This window comes from Cyprinus carpio, chromosome A5, assembly GCF_018340385.1.
Source record: "Cyprinus carpio isolate SPL01 chromosome A5, ASM1834038v1, whole genome shotgun sequence".
In the NCBI taxonomy this organism is placed as follows: domain Eukaryota; kingdom Metazoa; phylum Chordata; class Actinopteri; order Cypriniformes; family Cyprinidae; genus Cyprinus; species Cyprinus carpio.
The window spans coordinates 30,223,158-30,237,175 of record NC_056576.1 but is presented as its reverse complement, the minus strand read 5'-3'; the positions used below and the strand labels follow the sequence as shown (position 1 = coordinate 30,237,175).

The 14,018-nt window shown below is 38.2% G+C and overlaps 1 protein-coding gene across 2 annotated transcripts; it reads right to left on the bottom strand.

Moving 5' to 3' along the window:
- Positions 1-182: 182 nt before the first annotated feature.
- LOC109090166 lies at positions 183-13,550 on the bottom strand. Of its 2 annotated transcripts, none has more exons than XM_042756854.1 (16): positions 13,315-13,550; positions 12,746-12,876; positions 12,410-12,650; positions 9,788-10,784; positions 9,668-9,714; positions 7,760-7,880; positions 7,532-7,657; positions 7,103-7,442; positions 6,916-6,961; positions 5,689-5,831; positions 3,054-3,157; positions 2,905-2,980; positions 2,737-2,825; positions 1,713-1,829; positions 1,545-1,625; positions 183-859 (listed from the first exon to the last, which is right to left on the bottom strand). In XM_042756854.1, the coding sequence occupies exons 2-16, from the start codon at positions 12,849-12,851 to the stop codon at positions 782-784; spliced, it is 2,712 nt and encodes a 903-aa protein (XP_042612788.1). In that variant the 5' UTR covers positions 12,852-12,876; positions 13,315-13,550; the 3' UTR covers positions 183-781. The 2 variants fall into 2 exon arrangements, with proteins under 2 accessions (XP_042612788.1, XP_042612787.1); XM_042756853.1 differs by having other exon boundaries at positions 12,746-12,870; positions 13,315-13,548.
- Positions 13,551-14,018: the final 468 nt, after the last annotated feature.

Genomic DNA, 14,018 nt, shown 5'->3' with positions numbered 1-14,018 from the left:
TACATTCAAATGAGGTGTTAGTTATCTTTTTCATACTTGCAACAGTAGAATTTACAATGTATTCTATTAATAGCATGTTCAGATTAAAGTGCTCTATGAAACACTCTGGAGTCTGGGAATTAACAATGGAAAATTGTGTTGTTCAGTTCTCATTTATTTTGTAAACAAGTTTAACATCTATTAGAACAGCAAAGGAATGTTTAGACAGCCAAACACCTTATGACAATGTAATAAACAGCAAACATGTTATGCATTGACATTGTTATACATGGACATCAACTGCTGTTTTAATGGCATAAGACAGAAAAACTGCAATTTAATAACTTTATTATAGATCACATGGATTGTAGATAATATAAAATGGAAAAGAGAAAAATCAGTAGAATTGTAAAATTGGTAATGACAAATCTTGAGAGAAAATTTTGAACCCAAACTTAATGTCTCAAACAGTTGAACAAACATCGAAAATAAAAACCAATAAACCTTTATGAAACCCTGTCATATTAAATTAACCAGTCTGGTACATTCTAAAACTTCAAACTGTTAACTTTAGTGCCTTGTGCACTTCTCAAAATTTGAACAAGAAATAAACAGTTGGAAAAAGAAAACACAAAGTTGGCTATTCCTTTGATGAGAACTTTATTTTGGATTACAATTAGGGCTAATTTCAAGGTCCATATTAATCACTGGACAATGAGTTGAATATTTACTGTAGTCTAAAACACACTTGAGCTCTTTACAAAGGATCTTTTATGAAATACTGATTGGAATTCAGTTCACTTTAGTCTTCTTGCTTGTCCACTGCCGTCTTGAGATAGTTTCTATCTTGACAGAGGGGGAACTGTGGCTCTTCACATCTCTGTTGGATTTAAAGGTAAAATGAATTTTAATGTGTCATTTTGCTAATATTTATTCGTAGAATTAAAGTGTTTTGTTGATTGTTTCAGGTCACAGCTGGTTAGAACAAAAATGTCCTAAAAATATCTATTATTACTGATCTAGTAATAATAGGGATTTTGGTGCAATCGGTTAGTGCATTTGGCTGTTAACCGAAAGGTAGGTGGTTTGAGCCCACCCAGGGACGAAGGAGCTTTCAGAGTATTGGGGCAGTCATGGCCTAACGAGAGTCCGACTTGTAACCCGAAGGTTGCGGGTTTGAGTTTCAGGTCCGGCAGGAATTGTCGGTGGGGGGAGTGAATGTACAGCACTCTCTTCCACCCTCAATACCACGACTGAGGTGAGACCCTTGAACAAGGCACCGAACCCCCAACTGCTCCCCGGGTGCCACAGCAATATGGCTGCCCACTGCTCCAGGAGTGTGTTCACTACTGTGAGTGTTCACTTGGATGAATTAAATGCAGAGCACAAATTCAGAGTATTGGTTACCATACTTGGCCACACGTCACTTCACTTCAAGAAAAAAACTAAGAGTGACAGGATAGAGTCATAGAATCTATTATTTTAGCTTAATTTCACAAAATGAAATATTTTCTCATTGTTACTCCATGTATTTGAAGGCATGTAAATCAGGACCTGGCACACACCTCACTGTGAGCAGCTGTTGTCTTCTGTCCTGTGTTCCCGTTTATCTGCTCAGGCTGGTGCTCTTGTGTGCATCTGAATGCCTTTAGGAATATAGCAGTAATGTTTTTAGATGACGTATATGCAGATGTAATAACGATCTTGTGTCCATTTACTGAAATGAAACTTACAGAGTTCCCTCCACCTTCATCCTTTTTATTTGTGGCTCGGACACATTGCTTGAACTTTTTCAGCTTCTTCATGTTATAGTAATACTCCACACACTGGGCTATTGATTTTGTCTGCAACTATAAAATAAACATCATCTTAGTATATTTAGTAGGGATGTAACGATTCATTCAACTCACGATTCGATTCAACGATACTGATTTCACGATTCGATTTTCTCAAAAAAAAATTCTAAACAAAATTAGATTTAAGATCAATTATAAATGAAAAGGTGTCCTTTTATTATTGCTTGGACAAAATACTGCACATTTCTTTGTGAAACAGAAACGTCAAATAACAAAACCAAATTGAAATTTTAAAACAAACTTTAAATCTTATCAAATAAGACAAAAAAAAAAAAACTCTCTTCCTATAAACAAAGGCTCCCTGTACTCTTTCCATTCAAACTTGGAGGCAACCACTGCATTTGAATCACAATCCAAACAAAGATGCTGAATACATTCAGCATGAGCTGTTTTTTTAAATCTAAATTAGATTGCATAATTTGACATTTATAAACAAAAACAGAATGCTCATAAAACATCTGCACAAAACAAACTGCAGAAGCTCTGAGTGAGAAGCAGATTCATTCTCTGACAGCAGGTGGCGCTTATGGAACAGCAGATACAGCATTTCCTTGGTTACCGCTGTAAACAAAGCAGCAGCGCTTATGAACACTGCTTTAATATGAATTATACAGAGACGAGATGAAAATATCAAAATTTTTCTAAAGATAGTTCCACTCAGAGATACATTCTTATAAACTTCCCACCGACAAATGTATCGTTATTTAACATCTCAATTTGAATTGTGACGTATTTGTATCGATTTTCAAACGGTTCGCGGTGAATCGTTACATCCCTACTATTTAGAGACTCAGTATTGTAGGTTTGTATTAACCACATAACTTTTTTTCAAGTATTAAAAGAAAAAAACGTATAAAAAAAATCTAAATTTAGAATTTTTTTATTTTTTTAAATTTCTTACAACATTATGAATCTGTTGGAAGTCCTTGTCGTGGTCAACCAGAGCTTTCTTGAACACTTTAATCTCTTGCACTGTCCAGTGGTCTGACCCTGCCAAATACAATGAGCGACATCAAGTTTATGAAGGACTTATGAATGCTTTATATATTTTGATATAAAGAGTTTGTACCTGTGTAGTGGTAATCATTCAGAGGGTGCCAGGAGGTCCGAAAATCTCCTCTCATTAAAAGTAAATCCAGTGCTGCCTGACAGTTGAATATCTGAGCTGTATTAACAAACATCTACAAATAACACACTCAGTATGATGAATAAGCTCACCATTATGCTTCCTTGAACTTCATGAAGGCAGTGGAGAGCGAACTCGATGTTGGTGCCTCCTCCTGGTAGCACACTGGAACAGCACATGTCTAACAGCTCTGTGACTGAAGCACAAAAAGGACTAAATATAATAATTTTTTACTCTTTATACATGCTTAAATGAACTTTTGATTCAACGTATATTTCAATTTAGCAAATCCTGAGTACATCCAGTGGTCTAAACCAGTGGTTCTCGACCTTTTTGAGCTGCACAGTTGACAAAAGTCATAATTGTCGATTATTCCCTTGAAATTATAATTGCGATTTATTAATTATGATTATCACAATTAACACTGAATGACGTTTATACCATTATTTGATGCAACTGCATGCCGTATTTTTATATGAGAATAAATACAGGTGCTGGTCATATAATTAGAATTATCAAAAAGTTGATTTATTTCACTAATTCAATTCAAAAAGTGAAACTTGTATATTTATTCATTACACACAGACTGATATATTTCAAATGTTTATTTCGTTTAATTTTTATGTTTATAACTGACAACTAAGGAAAATCCCAAATTTCAGAAAATTTGAATATTGTGAAAAGGTTCAATTTTGAAGACACATGGTGCCACACTCTAATCAGCTAATTAACTCAAAACACCTGCAAAGCCTTTAAATGGTCTCTCAGTCTAGTTCTGTAGGCTACACAATCATGGGGAAGACTGCTGAATTGACAGTTATCCAAAAGACGACCATTGACACCTTGCACAAGGAGGGCAAGACACAAAAGGTCATTGCAAAAGAGGCTGGCTGTTCACAGAGTTCTGTGTCCAAGCACATTAATAGGGAGGTGAAGGGAAGGAAAAGATGTGGTAGAAAAAAGTGTACAAGCAATAGGGATAACCGCACCCTGGAGAGGATTGTGAAACAAATCCCATTAAAAAATGTGGGGGAGATTCACAAAGAGTAGACTGCAGCCAGAGTCAGTGCTTCAAGAACCACTACGCACAGACGTATGCAAGACATGGGTTTCAGCTGTCGCATTCCTTGTCAAGCCACTCTTGAACAACAGAGAACGTCAGAAGCGTCTCGCTTCAAAAAGGACTGGACTGCTGCTGAGTGGTCCAAAGTTATGTACTCTGATGAAAGTAAATTTTGGATTTCCTTTGGATATCAGGGTCCCAGAGTCTGCAGGAAGAGAGGAGAGGCACACAATCCACGTTGCTTGAGGTCCAGTGTAAAGTTTCCACAGTCAGTGATGGGTTTGGGGTACCATGTCATCTGGTGGTGTTTGTCCACTGTGTTTTCTGAGGTCCAAGGTCAACACAGCCATATACCAGGAAGTTTTAGAGCACTTCATGCTTCCTGCTGCTGACCAACTTTATGGAGATGCAGATTTAATTTTCCAACAGGACTTGGCACACAGTGCCAAAGCTTCCAGTACCTGGTTTAAGGACCATGGTATCCCTGTTCTTAAATGGCCAGCAAACTCGCCCTGACCTTAACCCCATAGAAAATCTGTGGGGTATTGTGAAGAGGAAGATGTGATATGCCAGACACAACAATGCAGAAGAGCTGAAGGCCACTATCAGAGCAACCTGGGCTCTCATAACACCTGAGCAGTGCCACAGACTGATCGACTCCATGCCACGCCGCATTGCTGCAGTAATTCAGGCAAAAGGAGCCCCAACTAAGTATTGAGTGCTGTACATGCTCATACTTTTCATTTTTATACTTTTTAGTTGGCCAAGATTTCTAAAAATCCTTTCTTTGTATTGGTCTTAAGTTGTATTCTAATTTTCTGAGATACTGAATTTGGGATTTTCCTTTGTTGTCAGTTATAATCATCAAAATTAAAAGAAATAAACATTTGAAATATATCAGTCTGTGTGTAACGAATGAATATAATATACAAGTTTCACTTTTTGAATGGAATTAGTGAAATAAATCAACTTTTTGATGATATTCTAATTATATGACCAGGACCTGTAAGCTGAAAACACTAACTGAAAAACCTTTAGTGCTTTTCTATAATATTAAGCCTCAAATGTCAACTATAAATCGGATTGGTTTCTTCTTTAAACGGTAAAAAAGTACAAATATGAATGGCATTATAATGTTATACTAAAATAATGGGAAAAACCCTTAAGATAACATGTAGAAAGAAAAAAACGCATCTTAAGCACACAGAATTACATAAGTGGACTTTGAACGATTAATTCCATAATTGTAATCGCAATTAGAAATTCGATGAATTGTGCAGCCCTAGCAAGACCCCATGACTTTTTCAGTTGTTCATGATTTACTGAATGAGGATCTTAAGGATTTTGTTCTCAAAATTTCTAACCCATATAAAATTTAAAAACGTAGTTTAACTAGAAAAATAATAATCACTACAGAAAATGCTTATGGAGATTTCAATAATTTACATGGCTTCCAAGTCTGGAAATCACTTTTAACATTAGGCTTTCTTAAATATCTAGACAGTTGAGGTGGTGATTAAAATAAGAAATGGTCTGGAATGAGATGAGTTGTTTTTTTGTTCTGTGTTTGTTTTTTTTTTATTTTTTTTTTTTAATTGGTGGTTGTTGATATTATGAGACTTCTTTTGTTATGTTGTGGTGAGAGTCTGTGTTGGTGTGTTTACCCCTCTGTTGTGTTTCTGTGTTGGTAGAGAGATCTTTCCAAGGAGTCCAGACGAGTTGAGCAGGGTGCTCTTCATACAGCATGTACAGTGTGTCCCGCACTGGGGGGATCTCTGCTTGAAACCGTGAACCTACGTTAATCCTCCTAAATGACACGAGAAATTGCTATTAACAGAAGGAAATGGACAGTCTTGTAAATAACAGCAATGTAAAGAAAAGCATGATCATTTGTATCTAGGTAATTAATTCTAATTTCCCTTTTCAAAAGACCTTATAAGAGGAAGAAGACTTCTTAAATATATTTTCAATTAAATGCAAAATATTCTTTATCCTTCCCTTTTTTAAGTAAGTTTTTTTTTCCTTTTCCTGCTTAGATCAATCAACTGTAAGAATTCTGTATATAGGACATAACTATAATAATATAAAAAACAATATATTTTAGTTTTCATAAATATTAAGAGGCAATGGAACCTCCTTGCACTGTGCTCTGCAATGTGATTTATATTTACTTGGATTGTCCTTGTTTTTTTAATCCCTAAACACTTACTTAAGCTCCAGAAGGGAAAACGATGCATTAAGAGCCACTTGAACAGAATGAAGATGTGAATTTTTCTTATTTTGCCTAAATATCATTTTTTTTTTTCATTATGAACTGCCCTTCATAAACTACAGAAGATGCTTACATGTTTCCCAGAAGACAAAATAAGTTCAATTTAACCTGATCTTCAAATTCAATTTTTTTTTACCTCCAGACTCTTAATACATCATTTTTACTTCTGGAGCATCAGTGACTGTTTGAACTGTTTGTAATAGCTGCATGTGAGTCCCTCAGTTGTCCTCAGTGTAAAAAGATGGATCTCAAAATCATTCAGTCATTGTTGGAAAGGGTTCAAATAGGCAAAAGATGCTGGAAAACCAAAGAATGTGTGGAACCTGAAGGATTTTTCTGAACAGCGGGCAGTTTAACTGTTCAGGACAAAGAGGGGACTCATGAACAACTATCACAAAACAACAACTACAAAAAAAAAAAAAAAGCTGTATTAAGTATTAAGCGTATGTAAACTTTTGAAAAGGGTAATTTTATAAATTCAACTATTATTTCCTCTTGTGGACTATATATAAGCATTTTATTTGAAATATATTATTCAGGTCAGTACTACATAAAAAAAGATCCCTCTTATTTTGGTAAAATAATTAACTTAATATGACTGAATTTATCACAGACTCACGGCTGTATGCTGATGACTGTGTTGTCAGTTGGGTAGGAGACACCATCTGTGGGGTTCAAAGTTAAAAAGATTTGGCAAGAAGTTGAATGAAAAGGCATTTACATTATTTTTCTCTATGCTGTACAAAAGTTAACTGTGCATCAATCAGAAATCCAGTCAAAGCTGAAATCATGGGTTTAGTGCTCACCGAGGGTGCTGGGTAGAGATGGGCATGGCTGATGCTGCGGTAGGCTTTTAGAGTAGAGGCCTGTCCCAGGACGGAGAGGGCTCAGCATGGGCTGAGGGGTGTAGGGTGGGGGATGAAAACTAGGGCTCAGTGAGTGGTCTGTCAGATAGTTTGGCGAGCGCAGCTGGCTGGGGTAACCGCCCGTGCCACAGCTTCTCTGCAAGTCCTGGGTTTCCTTATTATTGGTGCATTGTAGAGGAGATAGTCGAGGCACAGTTGGACTAGGGATGATGAGGCAGTTTAAAGGGTCAAGATGATGAGACCTCTTAGCTGCACCTTTACGAGTCTGTGACCTCTCGGCCTAGGAAACACAGAAACTTGAACATCGATAAGTCATCTTGGCATATCCACTGTATATTGGTATTATATTGTTATCTGCTACAACATTACATGATGTGTAGAGGCTTGAGGGACTAAAACGTTTGTCACAGCGACTGGGACAGACACAGGCATGATCAGTGGGGACAGGTTTGTCCCTTTGGACTTTTGTCCTGAAACCCCCTTCTGTCTTTCATTCTGTGACAAAAAATAGATAACATAAAGTGTCAGTGCAAGTATTGTGTTTATTTTCATATTTTTTTTATTTTGTCACAATAATACTTAAGAAAATATCAGCACCTGTGTTGAGGTGGATGGTTGTGAATTATTCTCTTCCTTTGCTCCCCCAGAGGCGAGAGCTTCTTGAGAACATGAGGGCTGCGATTGAGCTCCACGTACAGATGAAGTTCTTTTATATGTTCTACAGGGAAACAAACCAGATTCAATTCAACTTTTATTTTATCATAGACCTGATGATTCAGAATATCTATATATTCAGAAGATCTTATGTTAGGTCTGCTAGCAAACATACAGTGAACAAAATTATAAACGCAACCCTTTTGTTTTTGCCCCCATAGAAAACCAGTCAGTATCTGGTGTGACCACCATTTGCCTCACGCAGTGCAACACATCTCCTTCGCATAGAGCTGATCAGGCTGTTGATTGTGGCCTGTGGAATGTTGGTACACTCCTCTTCAATGGCTGTGCGAAGTTGCTGGATATTGGCAGGAACTGGAACACGCTGTCGTATACGCCGATCCAGAGCATCCCAAACATGCTCAATGGGTGACATGTCCAGGTTGGCCATGTTTTCAGCTTCCAGGAATTGTGTACAGATCCTTGCAACGTGGGGCCGTGCATTATCATGCTGCAACATGAGGTGATGGTCATGGATGAATGGTGCAATAATGGGCCTCAGGATCTCGTCACGGTATCTCTGTGCATTCAAAATGCCATCAATAAAATGCACCTGTGTTCGTTGTCCATAACATACACATCCACAACGTTGACATCAGCAAACCGCTCACCCACACGACGCCATATACGCTGTCTGCCATCTGCCCTGTACAGTGAAAACCAGGATTCATCCGTGAAGAGAACACCTCTTCAAAGTGCCAGACGCTATCGAATGTGAGCATTTGCCCACTAAAGTCGGTTATGACGATGAACTGCAGTCAGGTTGAGACCCCGATGAGGACAACAAGCATGCAGATGAGCTTCCCTGAGATGGTTTCTGACAGTTTGTGCAGAAATACTTTGGTTATGCAAACCGATTGTTGTAGCAGCTGTCCGGGTGGCTGGTCTCAGATGATCTTGGAGGTGAAGATGCTGGATGCGGGGGTCCTGGGCTGGTGTGGTTACACATGGTCTGCGGTTGTGAGGCCGGTTGGATGTACTGCCATATTCTCTGAAACAACTTCAGAGACGGCTTATGGTAGAGAAATGAATATTCAGTTCACGGGTAACAGCTCTGGTGGACATTCCTGCAGTCAGCATACCAATTGCAAGCTCCCTCAAAGCTTGTGACATCTGTGGCATTGTGCTGTGTGATAAAACTGAAAATTTTAGAGTCTTTCATTGTGGCCAGCCTAAGGCACACCTGTGCAATAATCATGCTGTCTAATCAGCATCTTGATATGCCACACCTGTTAGGTGGATGGATTATCTCAGCAAAGGAGAAGTGCTCACTAACACAGATTTAGACAGATTTTTGAACAATATTTGAGAGAAATAGGCCTTTTGTGTACATAGAAAAAGTCTTAGATTTTGGAGTTCAGCTCATGAAAAATGGGGGCAAAAACAAAAGTGTTGCGTTTATAATTCTGTCCAGTGTACAATACCATAGTGGAAGCAGCTCTATAAAGGAATAGTTTCCCAAAAATTTACATTTTGTCATGAATTACTCACTTTCATGCTGCTCTTTTCTAGTGACTAGCAGCTGTCAATTTTCAAAACTGACAAAAAAGCTCTTAAAAGTACTATAAAAGTGGCTCAAATGACTGAATTTCAATAGTCAGGGTTCCCACAGTTGTGGAAACAGCAAAATAACAGCAAATTTGTACAATTGTGATTTCAAGGTTGAAAAGTCTTAAAAAAAAATAAAACGTTTGATACATATTTTTCTACTTTTTCAGTTTTCTGAAATATTACATATAACTATTACCTAGATTTAAAATTGCCCTCAAGTCAGTGTGATAACTTTCTAACCTGCAACCAGAGTTTGGTTCTTCTCCTGTTGATATCATAACTGGCTCCTGGGTGATGAAATGCAAAATTGATTATCTCCTCAAAAAATGGTTACATATGAAAAAGTGCAGTGTTGTGTACCTTTTGTAAAAGTTGGTTGCCGAGGTAAGTGCTGAAAGATGCAAGTGCCACCTGACTAGGTGAGACGAGGGAGGAAGAGCGTGCTCGTGAACGTTTATGACAAGTGAGCTGAGGAACAGGCAGAGGAGGAGCTGGAACATTAGACAGGACGTCCTTAGAGCAGGACTTCCTCTTCTTACTGTTGGGCAGTGTTGCAGGAGGAGAAGCAAGTACAGGATCGGAAAGGTTACAGTCAAAATCACTCTTTGGTTCAGGGTATAATACAGTGGAATGATTAAAACTGGAAAAGGTACGCTGTCGCTTTAACTTGTTGGGAGGTCTGGGCTCCTTTAGACTGTGTTTCAGCAGTTTGGGACGATGCTGCTTGGGGCAAACTGAAGCTTGTGGCCCCATAGGGCAACCCACGCTAGTGATAGGTGCATCTCTGTTAGGCTGAAATGACATCATCTCTTTCAATTCTTCAGGGTAAGATTCGTGAAAATCAAGACCATGGACATCAAATGGGTTCCGTGAAACCACTGGATTTTCTTCAACAGCGTCAATACCCAGGGTCCACTGGGTGGAGTTTAGCATCTTATTGCTGTCTTCAACCTTATACGATTCACTGGCAGATGCTAACGTCCAGCTTTCTTGACATGTTGAATGTTTCAGCTGAAAGGGATGGGCATCTTCTGCATACCGCCTCATCCCAAGCTCTCCCCTGCCATAAGAACTGAAGAGTTTTCCAGAGTAACTGGGATCCTTAAGCACAGGAGCTGCAACTGGCTTCGGCTGAGATGTAAAGAGGTAGTCGGACACAGCCGTTGGCTCCCAAACTGAGGCCGGCAGGTCATAGCTGGAGGGGGCGAGGCTGGAGGAGGAAGGAGACGTAAGGTAGACTCCGTGTCGAGAGACACAGTGATGTTTTAAGGAGTTTTTATCATTGTAGGGTTTGTGGCAACCAGACTGAGTGCAGTAATAGGTTTTCTTCTTGTGGTGAGTCATCATGTGGGAAGTGCTAAGGAGAAAAAAAAAGGAAGAAACAATGACAGACACTGTGATACAATCTTATAAAAAACAGGATTTATCCATGCTGTAATTCCAAGTTGTTAATCTAAATTTTTGGACTGATCTCCCACACTCTCAGTTTTCTAAGTTATGAAATTTTTTTTCAGTGTTTTTTTTTTTTTTTTTTTTTAAAGGTGCCATAGAATGCAAAAATCACTTTCATAAGGTGTTTGAACACAGTTGTGTGGCCGCAGCGTATGAAAACAACCAGCCTATAATGGTAAAAATCCACCCACTCATTGTTTTATAATACCTTTAACTCATAAACTGTCTCTCTACACAAGCAGTTCCAGATTTCTCACTTCTGTGACGTCATACTCGGGGAAAGTCCCGCCCATTTGTGACGCTTTCTGCCCTGTTAGCATATACACATCCCTGGGTGAGAAGCAGCAGTCCGCCATTACTGTTTTCTTACTGTAGATGCTGGAGATACAATTTCAGCACCAAAGCGCCAATAAAAGTGTCGTGTGATGGGATGCATCAACAAACATAGGAGTCTCCATAGACCGCTGAGGACACGTGGCTAAATTTCATTTTCGAAGTAAATGTCCTGGAAAAAAAGGGAAAAGTCCTATACGTTTGTACTAACATTTTAAGCCGGATTGCCTCACTAACAAGGGTCAGTTCAGCGCTGGAGTTGTGCAAAGATTGCTTCTGAAAGGGCAATGATACTTACATTTTGTGCGCAAATGTCCAGACTCCAGACAAAGTAAGCATCACGCGTCATATTTTGTTTTCCAAAAGAGCTTCTTGGCTCTCTGTAAGGCTAATGTTGCTAAAGCTATCATTGTTTCTGCCTGTTTTCACTAATGCTGCCTTCATGTGCTACCAGAATGATCGTGAATAGGAATGTGGTAGTTAAAAATTGCATTTGGAAGCAATGTGAGGATCAGTAACACAATCACCACCAGTTAAACCGTAACACCAGCGGTATGCCCGTGAACATGAGCTCTTGAAGCTCCGCACTCTTCTGAAAAGGGAGGCGGGAGCACCAGCTCATTTTCATTTAAAGGGGACAAACACAAAAAACAGCACATTTTGGCTCATACCCTAAAATTGCCAAATTTCAATAAGCTATAAAAAATTATCTGTGGGGTATTTTGAGATAAAACTTAACATACACACTCTGGGGACATCAGAGAACAATTTAAAATATTGCATCAATGCATTCTATGGCACCTTTAAAGACATTTAGATTTACACAGTAAGCAGGGCTTGAAACTAAAGATGGCGAGAGAGCATTTTGGCTCAGTGTTGTGTTGCTCCACTGAAAATCGAATATCTTTTCAAAATTGATTTATGTGATGTATTGTACATTGTTTTGTACATTCTAATGATTTGTCACCAAGATAATGTTATTTGACTAACACACAAAGCGTTTAGTTTAAAATTAGTTTAAAATTCAATAATGTTTTGCATCTCATACCATCATTTTCTAGTAATCATGATTTTTATATTATAGAACATACAGCTTGTTGCAAACTTTGTGAAAAATAAAAATGTTATTATTTGAAGCAAATATAAAAATACATTATTTAATTAAAAAATTCAGATGGCAGCATGTGTGATACTTACAGCTGATGATGGTGTTTGAATGCTTTCTGACAGACACCGCAGATTTGAGGCCCGTCCTGTCTGTGGCTTAAGAAGTGTGTTTTAAGGGCACTGGTGGTTTTAAACTCTTTCTTACAGACATGGCACTTATTCACAGAGACTTTGGTTCTCTTCCCTGAGCCCACGGGTGTCAGGCGCTCAACATCCCCTGCTTTAAGACAGACAGAGGTTGATGGGCAGGATGTGGAGGTCTTTCTGCTTTCTGTATCAAACGAGAAGTACATAAATTCTGGTTTGGACATTCAGAAGAACACAAAACAGGAAGAGCACAGAGTCTGAACTTGATATATTTCTTACTTGAATCAGACTTGGTGTCCGGCCACAGTTCTGACTCTGTGCTTGGCCGGCGGTCAGATGGTGAGGGTATGGTGTAGGTCACATCACTGGAGTCTTCCATCTCCATTTACAGCTCAGTTGGGTTCCTGTTGCTCAGGGGAGAATGTAATTCAGAAAATTTTAAAAAACTAATCATACATAAAAAAAAGAGAAATGTAATTCGGTTATTCCGAACCACTGTTTAATATATAACTATCAATTTCGGTCTAAAAACCTTTCACTAATAATCTCGCACAACACAACACGTTACCTCGAAAAGCACAAGTGACAGATATTTTAAACAAAAATGTTTAATGAAACCAGCGGAAATGGAAGTAAAACTATATCATTTTAACAGGTAACGCTGAGGAGTTTTTTTTAACGTAAAGGTTTTTCCCTGAATATGAACCGCTCTTAATTTCTGGTTGGGAAGGTAAGTTACGTTAGTTAAGTCTCAAGTCACATTAAAAATGTACGCAAACCAAACACCCTGCTCTAGCGAACATGTAAAATGAATAAGACTATTTATTGGTTTAGAAATCAACACATACCTGTATGTCTTTACCAAACTAGTTGCGTGTCCCATCAAAAGTTTGCTAATTACTCAAATGCTAACAGTGCAGCGCGCCGACCGTTATTTAGCGGCTCCTGACGCGTCTGTACGATTCAATTAATAGATTCGAAGAATCGATTCATTCCATTGAGCAAACCGTTCAAACAAACTGGTGCAAGAGTGCAGTAATCTTCCCTTTTTTCTGCTTCGTTTTGGGCTTGGGCTGATGATTATTTCAGCTGTCATTTGGGTTGTTTAATTCATAGGTAAATCAAAACACGAAAAACAAGAAAAGCCTACAGCTAAAACTGTACACTGAAAAAAAAAAAAAGAAAGGAAAGGAAAGGGAAAAAAAACTTTTTGTGTACAAACATATTTACACTTTTTTTTGTTTTTGTATTTTAATGTGCTTCTCTTTTTGACAGTCAAATAGAAATTATGGATATTTCCTGCTTGATTTTGTGACAAATAAATAAAACATATGAACGAACAAACAATTAAGCAAGCAAGGTGCCTGGATACAGGGGATAGGTGACAAAAAATGAACTAGAAATCATCCTATGGGATTTGTAATTGAGCCCATTTTATTAACAGTTCTCGTATTTATTTGCATGGTACTGGTATACAAAAATGCATACATAAATTTTATGGTAATGTGGCTGAATATTTAAGATATTTAAGATTTGAATACTTTTTCCCCCC

Bases quoted from the DNA above. Each gene is read 5' to 3' on its own strand.
- LOC109090166 (XM_042756854.1), bottom strand. From the start codon at position 12,851: ATGGAGATGGAAGACTCCAGTGATGTGACCTACACCATACCCTCACCA. The intron at 7,881-9,667 runs GTTAGAAAGTTA...GTTTCCCTGTAG, and splicing joins GAACCAAACTCTGGTTGCAG to AACATATAAAAGAACTTCAT. The intron at 2,826-2,904 runs GTACAAACTCTT...TGTATTTGGCAG, and splicing joins GAATGATTACCACTACACAG to GGTCAGACCACTGGACAGTG.